Below are 11,698 nucleotides of genomic sequence, written 5' to 3'. Positions count from 1 at the left end.
GGCGACTTCTTAGCGTTTATTTATTAATAATATATAAACCTTAAGACTTAAAAATAAGAATATTATAAAGAGCTAAGGATAAAAAGGCTAAAAGAGGGCTAAACCCCTACTTAGTTCCTTACTAAGTAATTAGTAATTTATTATAACCTAAGTATAAAAAATATAGAGAATTTAAAAATAGAGGTATATTAGTTCTTTTTTAAACTACTATCTTAGTTATAGGACGATTTAATTTATTATAAGGTCTTAATTAAGAGAGTATATAATATAACTTACGAAGTTAATAAACTATAGTTATTAAATTAATAAAAGGGTAATAACTAGTTATAAAAGGATAATAAAAAGAGATTATATCCGTTATTAAAATAACTACGTTAAATATCCCCTTTTTATAAAAAAAAGAGTAAAGAGAGCTCTAAAAAGCTAGGCTCTAGGGACTCGCTAAGAATAATATTATAAAAGCTATATAATAAAAATACTCGCACCGAGCTATTATAAAAGCGTCGTAATAACAATATTAAGTACTTTACGTATAATAAAATAGGCTATATATTTAATAAGTACCAAAAGAATAAGTCGAGAGGTAGGGGCGATAATAAGCTAATATACCTCTAATTAAAACTAACGTTAATAACTATTTAATAAGTTATTACTAAGCTAAGAGTTATAGAGGTTAACTTATTAAAAAATAAGTAAGTATAGGTAATATACTTAATATATTTATACTAAGTATTAAAAAAATATTAATAAGAATAATTATAAAGGGTAGGGTAATAGTTCTATAAGGTATTACTAAAAGGCTAATAAAAGTTAATATAAATATATATTCTAAAATAAATATTATTAATACTAGGCTCGTAACCTACTTAGGGTTAACCCTAGCTACTATTATAGCTCTCTTATTAAGGGATTTTTAGAATAAAGCCGTAGGCTAAGGGAAAGCTTATTAGTTAACGCTCTTCCTTATTAATTACTATAAGTAGCTAAAAAAGATTTAGTAACTATTTATTATAGTTAATAGGAATAAAAAAATAGTAAATCTTTTATTATTACGATTATTAATAAGCTAAGAGGGTATTTATATTAATATAGTAACGAATATATAGTTATATAAGCCTATTTTAGTTACTAAACTAAAGGTAATAGCTCGTAATATTATTAAGAATTATAAAAGGGCGTATATATTATATATTACTATTATAAAAAGTATTATAGGGGTAATAGAGACTAAACTACGAGGGGGTTTATTATTAGAACTTTAATTAGAAATAGAGATATTTAATAAGTAATTAGTAAAGGGACCGTAGTTATATAGCGGGGTAAAATACTCTATTAACTTAGTTCTAAGTACTAAACTATTATATAGTCCTATTTATTTATTAAATAAGAAATAATTTAATAAGCTTTGTATATATATTACTAAGAACTTAGTAAATAGTTATATTATACTTTTAGTTAGTAAGGTTAAAGTACCGATCCTCTTTATATTAAAAAAGGATAGTATACTATGCTTTTATATAAACTACTATGGGCTAAATAAAGTAATTATAAAGAATTAATACTTATTACTACTTATTAATAAGCTCCTAAATAAGCTTTATAAAGCGAAATAGATCTTAAAAATAGATATTAAAAATACTTATTACTATATTTAAATTAAAAAAAAAAACTAATAAAAAATAGTATTCCGGAGCTAATATAGTTATTTCGAGTATATTATTATACTTTTTAAGCTAACGAACGTACTTATAACGTTCTAAATATATATTTACCGAGCGCTTACTAACTTATTAAATACTTATTATATAGTATATATAAACGATTTAATAATTTACTTAATAATAAAGGAGTAGTATATAGAGGATATTAAAAAGGTCCTCTAATATTTATATATATATAGGCTTTTTACTAAACTATTAAAGTACTCGTTTTATTAAAAAAGGGTCGAGTTTTTAAATTATATTATTATATTAAAAAGAATCGAGATTAACTCGTTATAAGTATAAACGATTACTAACTAGAAGGCGCTAGAGTTTATTAAGGATATTTAAGTATTCTTAGGGTTCTATAACTTTTATTAAAAGTTTATTATTAAATACTCGGGTATCGTTATATTAATAATAGTATTATTAAAAATAAAAAAGGGGTAAATAAGGGACTTTTAGTAGACTAAAGAAGTAAACGAGGCGTTTAATTAGCTAAAGGTTACTTTTATTTCGGTAACCGTACTTACGTACTAGAACTTATAACGTATTATATAAATAAAAACTAACGCTTTAATTAAAGCTATTACGGTAATTTTATTATAATAAGCTAATAGAGAATAGTAACTTATTACTTATTAATTATAAAAGCTTATAAATACGAAGTAATAATAGGCTATAAGCTAATAAAAACTACTTGCTATAATAAAAGTACTAGAGTATTAAGCTTATTACTTCTAGGGCCTTTTATAAAAGTTTATAATTTTAATAAATTACTAAGTACTTAAAGGAGTAATTAGTATATTAGCGCGGGACCTTTAGAAAAAGCTCGCGAAATAAGTATATAAACTATTAATATTCAATTTTAATTTAAAACACTAGCTAGGGAAAACGAACTTAGTAAATAGTCTATTTAGAAAGCTAAACTATATAAAAAGAGAAGTACTTTATAAAAACGTCCTCCTTATACTAGCTTAGAAGTTATATTTTATTAACGAACTACTACTTAACGTTTAATAAAACATAATTAGCCTAAAAAAATAAAATAATATTATTAAAGTATATATTTAAGTAGTTAAGGCCTCTTTTTATAATCCTAGCTAGATATTAGCTAGCTCTAAGAATAAGGAATCCCTTCTTTTATATTAGTAGCGTATTATAGGGCGTATTAATAAAATAATAATAATTATTATTATAATAACTCGAGGTAAGAAAATAAAAGAGTTATTAGCGAACGCTTATTAATAATCTAATAAAAATAAAAAGGAGTTAAATAAAGCTAGGGTTATTATATTAAAATAATACATTCTATGCCCCATTATAAAGGAGCTTATAAGGGGTAAAATAGTATTTATTTCTTATTTTTTATTAAAAATTAAAGAACTTATTAAAAGATTATAAGCTAAAAACGAGTTTTATATATTATAATTAATAAGAGTTCGTACTACGGCTAATAAGCTAAGAGTATATTTACTTAATAAATAAAGTATATTATTTTTTAAAAAAAGACTTATTATTCCTTAAGTAAAGTCTTTTTAAATAAAGATTTTTTATTAATATTATAATAACTATAGGGTAGGTTATATAGGAGCTATAAAAACTCTAGAGCTAATTTAAAAAAAGTTTTACTAAGAAAATATTTAATAAAATATCTAAGAATACGTTAAGAACTATAAGTATTATTTAGAAATTATAACCCTAAAATATAAGCTATATAGGTAGCTATAGTTATTATTACTAACTTTATATCTATTTTAAAAAATATTTATAAACTTTATTACGGGGCTATTACTAAGCGCTTATAATAACGGCGCAAAGTATAATAATATTTTAGTTATTATTTATTATATAATAAAGTTCGCAAAGTTCTTATTTATTATTAAAATACTTAACGTAATATAAATAGTAAATATCTTATATTAAGAGGTTAAATATAAGTTTAGTATACTTAAAGTATTATTATAGATAGAGATAAGCTCTTTATAAGCGTATTTTAAAAAGAGTTCGCTAAGGAATAGGTAATATATTATTAACTATTTACTACGTATTACTTATAAATAAACGGCTAAATAGAGCGAACTTATTAAATATTAAAAAAGTATTTAAGGATTTATACTAAGGGCTTACTAAATAAGTAAATAACGTAGCTAAAAAAGGCTAAGTTTATATATAATAATAGTTAATACTTTATTATAGAAATATCCCTATATATAGTACTATATAGTTACTACTTTAAATACGTTAAATATATACTTAATTATAAGGCTATAATTTAGGGGGTTTAAGAAAGGGTTTAAAAGATTAGGGAGATTAGGGCCTAGGTTATACGAGTATAAACATAAGCCTCTAAGAGCTAAGTAGCTTATTATAATAAAAGATATACCCTAAAGGAGTTTAATTATAAAAAGGTCGTTAGCTTATTAATAAAGAATATATAATTTAAAAATAATAAACTAGCGCTAAAATATATTAAAATAATAATAATTAAAAAAGTAAGGAAATAGGCTTATTAAGTATATTTATTAAAGTAGTATTAGAAAATATATAATATTTTCTTAATTTCTTAGCTTAAGTTATAGGGAAATTACTAAACGGTTAGTAACTAAATAATAAATCTCTTAGAGTTAAAAGATAAGTAAGACGTTTAAGAAGTTAAAAAAATCGTTATAATATAAAATAAGGGAGGAAACTTATGATATTTTATTAAATAAGCTAAGTAGCTTACTAAGTATAATATATAAGAGCTTATTAAGTATTTTAAAAGAGTAATAAAAGTAGTTAATAAATTCGAACGCTATAAAAAAAAGGTATATATAAAATAAAATAATAAACGTTAAGTTCGTAATAAAAAGTTATTAAAAATAAGTTAATTAATAATATATTATAAAACCCTTTTTATTTAGCCTAGCGCAATCCTTAAAAAAAAAATATAATATTATAATTCTTAGTAATACGTTATTAAGAGATTATTAAGATCTAGCTACGTAGGGGGAATAACTTACGTAATACTAATAGTAATAGTAATAACTCTAGCGTATATTTCTAAAGCTTAATAATTAGTAATAGTAGTCCGCTTAGTAAATAAGAAGTAAAAAGGCTTTATATACGTACTTAGCTAATTATTTAAAATAAAGCTATTAACTTTATTAATATTATAATAAATAAAAAGGAAGTAGTTAAAGTTACGTAAAGTATTATATATATTAATAATAATAGTTTATAACGCGTTCGCTACTTAGTTATTATTAAAAGCTACAATAAGAAGTATAATAAGAGTTATAATAAGAAGTATAATAAGAAGTATAACGGGAGCTATAATAAGAAGTATAATAAGAGCTATAATAAGAAGTATAACGGGAGTTATAATAAGAAGTAAAGTAAGAAGTAAAATAGGGAGTATAACGTTATTATTATTAATAATAAATTAGGAACGGGGGACGTTATTTAAAATAACGCTCTCGTAATCCTAATTAAGCTAAGGGACTTTAATAATATTAATATTTATAAAGAACTTATTAATATTAAACTACTTATTATAACCTATAGTTTTAACTTTAGTATAAGTAATAGCTTTATTAAGCTATTATAAAGCTTTTATTTAGAGTAGGAGGAGCGTAATACTAACCTTATTAAGATCTAAAATGATATAACTAAGGGCTAGGGTACTTTTATTAATATTAAAAAGAGCATTATAAATAAGGGTTAATAAGTTATTAATATTAAAATAGCGGCGCTTATTATAATATTAAAAAAGAGAATTTTTTAAATCGTTACTAAGCTCTTTAGATTTAGTATCCTCGTACTAAGACTTATTAAACTTAAACCTAAAGTTATCCTACTTATTATTATTATTAAAAATATAATTAGTAATAAGAGTACGCTTCTTAATAAGAGTCCGAGTTTTAAGATTATAGGAAATAGGGGTAGTATTATATATAATAATAATATAAATAAGTACTTTATTTATTAAGAACTTAATAACGCGTTTATAAAAAATAAAGAAAGTAAAAAACTCTTAAATATATATAATAATAATACTTTTAGGAGTCTTTTTATAATACTAAACTAAAGCGTCGAGGTTATTTTATAAAGTAGTTATATAGTTATTATTATAAAAATAAGCCGGCTAGAAGTAACTAAAATAGGAAATAATTTTAGTCTTATTATTAATATTAAAGATACTAACTTGAAAAGAGAAATTTAAGTTAATAAAAAGAAGATTTATTAAATAATTATTAATAACTTATTATAATTAAGATTAATAAGTTTAAATACTCGCGGTTAGTAACGAGCTCTTAAAGAGTAGCCTATTTAAAATAAACCTTTTTTATCTTATTACTTATTAACGAGTTAATAATATAAGTAATAACTTTTTTTTATATATTAATAATATAGCTAAAAATATAAAAAACGCAGCTGCGCTTATAAGAATTAAAGCTACCCTACTCCTTAATATTATAAAACTTTATAAGGGTATTTTAAATAAACTAAGCGGCGCTATATAGCTCCTCGGGAACCTAAGAGATATTATTAATTAATATTTTAATAACGGATTAATAAGGACTTAACGACTTATAATAGAATACTTCTTTTTATTAATTTAATAAATAATATATTTAATAATATAAGTATTAGTAATATAAACGAGCTCGTTAATATTATAATATAAGCTAGCTAAGCAATATATATAGGGAGTATTATTATAAAAACCATAGAAGCCCTTCTTAGGATTATACTTTATATTAAGTATATTCTAAATATATAAAATAGTAAATATTTTAGTAAATACTTGACGATAGTATAGTAAGAGAGTTATAATTAGGAAACGATACGGAATTAGAATATTATAAAAAGAAAAGTATAGTTATATAAAAAAGAATTCGTAGAACGGTTACTAAATAAAAAGAGGGAAGAAAAAATAAATACGTAATTAATAACGGGGGAAAAATCTTTTATTATACTTAATAGCTTAGTAATAATAATAACCGCGAGGTTAAGTAGGCTCTTATATATTATAATAATTAGAATACTTTATTATAAATATATATTACTAACTTAATAACTAGTCGGCGCGCTATTATTAAATAATAATAATAAAATATCTATTAAATAAGGAAATAGGAGTAATACCTTATTCCTAAATAAGAAAGGATATTATTAACGCCTTACGGAATTTATTATAAATAACGACGTTAATAGCTTTATTATTAGCGTTAAAAAAGATATTACGTAATAACTTCAAAAACTAAAGTTATGTAAAGGGGGAGTAATTATAATAAATTCGGGATATAGTTAGTAATAAGATATTAATAACTTAGTAATTAGTATATGGATCGTATTATAAAAGAACTTTTTAAAAAATATAGCCCTTACGAAGGACTCTATAAGCTTTAGTTTTATAATATACTTATACTTATATTATAGCCTCGCTAGTTAAGTGCTTATAGCCTAATTTCTTATATAAATACCTTTTTATTATTATTAAATAAAAAGGCCCTACTAACGAGGTTAAGAATATAACTATAGTACTTTATCCTTTAATTAAGAACATTTTCTTAGGTATAAGTATAAAATAATATAAGATATAAGTAACCTAAGTAAGTATCGTTATTTAAGGTATTAGTATAAATAATTACTCTAACTTAGTTACCTAATTCCTAGTCGTTTATTACCGATTTTATAGTTTAGATAATATTAGCCCTATTATAAGTACTATATTATTATTATAAAGTAATAAAGTATTATATTTATTACTTAGTATAGTTTAAAAAGTAAATAAAAACGGTAATAATAGTATTCCGTATTAGCGAGGTCTATAAATCGAATAATAAGTAGATTTTTATTATTAACCTCCGGATTTTTACCCTAATTATATATTTTTTTTAATAAAGATCCTACTTAGCTCCTTTTTTATATTTCTATATAATAATAAGAGTTCGTTAGTAATATTATAATCTAACTAATAAAAGAGGGCCTAGAGGTAAGGATTATAGAAAGTTATAAATAGGCTATTATTATTAATAATATACTTAATTATTAATTCCTTAATTCTTATTACTTAGCCCTTTATAATAGTACTAAAAGTAAGTTTCTATCTCTCTAATATAAAGTTATACTTAGAGGGTTTTAATAAATATAATAACTTATTAAAGCTTAGATCTATTACTTAGTATTTTAACTTTAAATAAGCCGTCGCTAAGCTCGTAATTACTATTTTAAAATAAGTAACAATACTTATTTCGTTATAATAATAATAAAACTAAAAGACTTTACTTCGAATATTTTTATTATAGATCTCTTAAGTAAAGACCCCCTCTAAGTAGATCTACGACTTCCTTAGCCTTATACCTTTTTATAATATTAAATTATTATTAATAAAAGTCCTCCTTTTTTAAATTACTTTTAGAAAAGCGAGGAGGCTATTACGATTATTAAGATCGGTTAATAATACGAAGCTAATATTAGTTAGGGTTTATAATTACGAGGTAATTTAAAATAGTAGTTATGCACTAAAAATTATATAACTTATTACTAATTAATTAATTATAATATAGCGAGTTGATTAATATATAATTTAATTAATATTAATAATAATTATAATAATTATAAAAAGTTAGAAATAATAGTACGTAACTTCGTTAGTTTTATTAATATTAAAAAAAGGGGGTCCTAGAGGTTTTTTAGATTCCTAAATATAATAAAATACTAAATTTAGGGCTCTATAATACTTACGCTTTTTTTCTTTTTATAATAATTATTAATAATCTATTTAGTTAAGTAGTATAATACCGAACTTATAGTTATAAATAAGGAGTTACGGGTTTAAATCCCGCTCTAAATATTTATATTTTTAATTATAAACTTTTATAAAGTATAGTTAAGAATATCGATTTTTAATTAGCCCGGCCCCGGATTTTCTTTTTTCTAAACAACCTTATATTTAATTAAATACGTTAAATATAGGGCCTCACGATATTTAATTATTTAACTTACTAAAATTCCTATATTTAACTATTTATTTGACTTATTTATTTATTTAATTTGAATAGGTATAAGCGCTGTTACCAAAGCGGCTCAGTCTTCTCGGACTATGAGAAGAGGCCCATTTTCAAGGAAGACAGCATGAACCAGCCCTCCCGAGTTCTAAAAGATAAAGCCGAAGCCATACGCGCTTGGGACGAAGCTCAGATGGAATGGCTTGGTGAATGGAATTACGAGAGAGCAACATACGCGGCCCGACGCCATCTAGTTGATCTGGCTCGCTACTATGGTGGGGATGATAACGGTGTCCTCTGTTGTGGAGAGCGTCATCCGCTAGAGAGTCTAGTTGGGATGAAGGAAGAAGAAACGCGACTCTTGATAGCCATCCAATCGAGCCGCGAAATTCTGAAGAGGACGAGGCTCAGACTGCTCGACAAGATTGCTTCATTTCGTGGCAAAAAGGGCGAGGATGAAGCGAAAGGCACCAGGAGGATAGCCTACGGTCTTACACATGAGTCAGAAGAGTCTGACGAGAACTCAGAAGAGCTGACCAGTCAGCTTCAGTGTCTTAAAGAGTTGGCAGACACGACTGAACTCCTGGCCGAAGTCGTGAAATATCCTCCTCCGCCTAATATTTGGTAGCGCAACTTGCAAGTAGCTCACTGGAATAACTTTTCGGAAGAGGCTAAACTAGACTTACATTGAGTGGTTTTTACCTAAGTCGTTATTTTTGATTGGAAAGATCCTGATGGCCGGACTAGAGCGGGCAGGCTGTTATATCGTAAATATCCCATTAACTGCTAGAAGGCGTTAGTATTATATCTAACTCTAATTATCGGATTAGAAGTCTAATTCAACCGCGGCATATAGCCAACTGCGCAGGGGCCAATTAGGGGCCCTATTTACGATTATCGTAGCTAGCCTAACTTACGGTTAGAACCTCTTTTTTATACCTACGCAAATATTTATATAGTTTAATTAATCTCTTCGTTAACTACGGTTCGAACTAACTACCTTATAATAGGGATACTAATACTAATTAGTAATTAAATTCTATTATTATAAATTAGTAAGGTATTTTGCTACGTAAAAGAGACGACTTTTTAATACTATACGGGATAGGAGATTCGTACTAATTAACTTTATAAAAATAAATAAAAAAGGAGGCGATTCTTAAATACCGTACGGAATTAAGTAATCGTAGCCCTTTACTACTTACGAGAGGTCGACGTTTATTATATTAAACTACGTTAATTAATAGAACCGCTTAAGTAACTAGCCTTTTACTATTACCCCGAGTAGCTTTTTTACTAAACGACTTTTTTATAACCGGCCCGCAATTAGAAATTAACTAGTTAAATTAGTAAAAGTATAATATAAAAGAGCACCGCGCAATTAAAAAAGGGGATTTCTAAATATAAATATTTTTACTTAGTAATAAAAGTAACTCTATAAGAGTTATTAAGCTAAGAGATTTATAATATATAGGAAAGTTTATTATTATAAGGATTTTATAAGTACGACCTTAAGCCCGCGATTTAAATAATCTCTTCGTAGCTCCTTTAACTACCTCTTAAGTATTATTTAAGAATATAGTATAGGGGACGGTTTAATAAGAGAGGAGGGGATTTAGAGGTCCTAATAATATCGAGCTAAGAGTATTACGGATTTTAAAAATTAACTTAAGAAAAAGGTAGCTACCCTAAAATAGTCCTACGACCTCTCGTTAAAGTTATTATTAGCTTAAGAAAAGGCTAAAAAGACGAGGATCTAAGGGAAAAAAAAAAGAATCCTCTAGAGGGCTACTTAAGGGCTTCTTTTTATATTAGCTCCCGGCGCGAAATTACTAATTTTAAAAAATTAACTAAGTAATAAAAGGGATTACTAATAAGCGATAATTACCTAATTATAATTAAGCTACGAAAAAGACTATTTAAAAAATATAAAATAAGGTACCGAGAGGCTATAAAAGATAAGATCTTTAAAGTATTTAACCCTACCGCGTACGAGTAATAAGTGGGCATTTTTAATAAGTTTTTAAAATATACGATCTTATAAAAAGGAGGGCTTAACTTTATTAACTATACTTAACGGCCTATATAGTTCTTAATAGCTTATATAGCTTTTTACGAGCTACTTAGCGTTTACTTTTAACTATTTTTATAAAATACCGCTTTAAAAGAAGTAAGTTAAAAAAAGAAGCTATTTAGAAATTATAAAGAGTACGAGGCTTAGGAAGTTAGAAGTATACAGGATAGTAGAAATTAATAACTAGTAAAGATCCCGAGACTAATTATTATATTTTTTTATAGTAATATAAACGTCTATTATTACTATTATAAAAAGGAACTATTAAAACCTACTTTTTATATTAAATAAAAAGGAGGATCTTAGTAAGTACGATAGCTAGCGATCTAAAAAGGTAATAGTAATTACTAAAAATAGTAAAAACGAGAGTAATAGCGAGATAGCGAGAGGAAGTAGGAATCTCTTAAACCTTAATAAATTTATTAAGTAGTAAAAGCACGGATTTACTACGACTAGCGCGCGGATTAAATATATCCCTATTAAAATTAAATATATTAATAATTACTAATATAGGCATAAGCTAGAGCACGGCCCTTAGTAAGTTAGGGTAAAGAAAAAGAGGACGAAACCTAATTTTAAATAGAATCCTAATCCCTTATAAATAAGTAAATATTAACCCGGACTATTAGGGGACGTAGATATATAGAATTGCGGATTAGCTTAACGGCGAGTAAATTAACGCGGTATTAATCTATTTAACTAAAGTTTATAAAAAAAAGGGGCTATAGAGATAACCCCTATTTTATAAGATTATAAACGACCTTAGCTACTAGCTAGACGAATAGTTTACGAGCATAAGCTTAGGAATTATAAAAGCTATTAATAAATTCTTTTATAAGCGAGGGGTATTATTAGTATAATTATAATTACGAGAGCTATATAAAATACTAATAGTAATAATTATAAAAGAGGAATTCGTACTATAG

The 11,698-nt window shown here is 25.0% G+C and overlaps 1 protein-coding gene across 1 annotated transcript; it reads left to right on the top strand.

The window, feature by feature from the left end:
* Positions 1-8,825: 8,825 nt before the first annotated feature.
* On the top strand, positions 8,826-9,326 carry CLUP02_17624 (uncharacterized protein; the record flags this gene model as incomplete). Its single annotated transcript, XM_049296532.1, has 1 exon — positions 8,826-9,326. One exon carries the CDS (start codon positions 8,826-8,828, stop codon positions 9,324-9,326), a length of 501 nt encoding a protein of 166 aa, XP_049137756.1.
* Between the last annotated feature and the right edge of the window lie 2,372 nt (positions 9,327-11,698).

Source organism: Colletotrichum lupini, chromosome 10 (genome assembly GCF_023278565.1).
Source record: "Colletotrichum lupini chromosome 10, complete sequence".
NCBI lineage: Eukaryota > Fungi > Ascomycota > Sordariomycetes > Glomerellales > Glomerellaceae > Colletotrichum > Colletotrichum lupini.
Note: the sequence above shows the minus strand (reverse complement) of the source record. Positions and strands in the feature narration are given on the sequence as shown.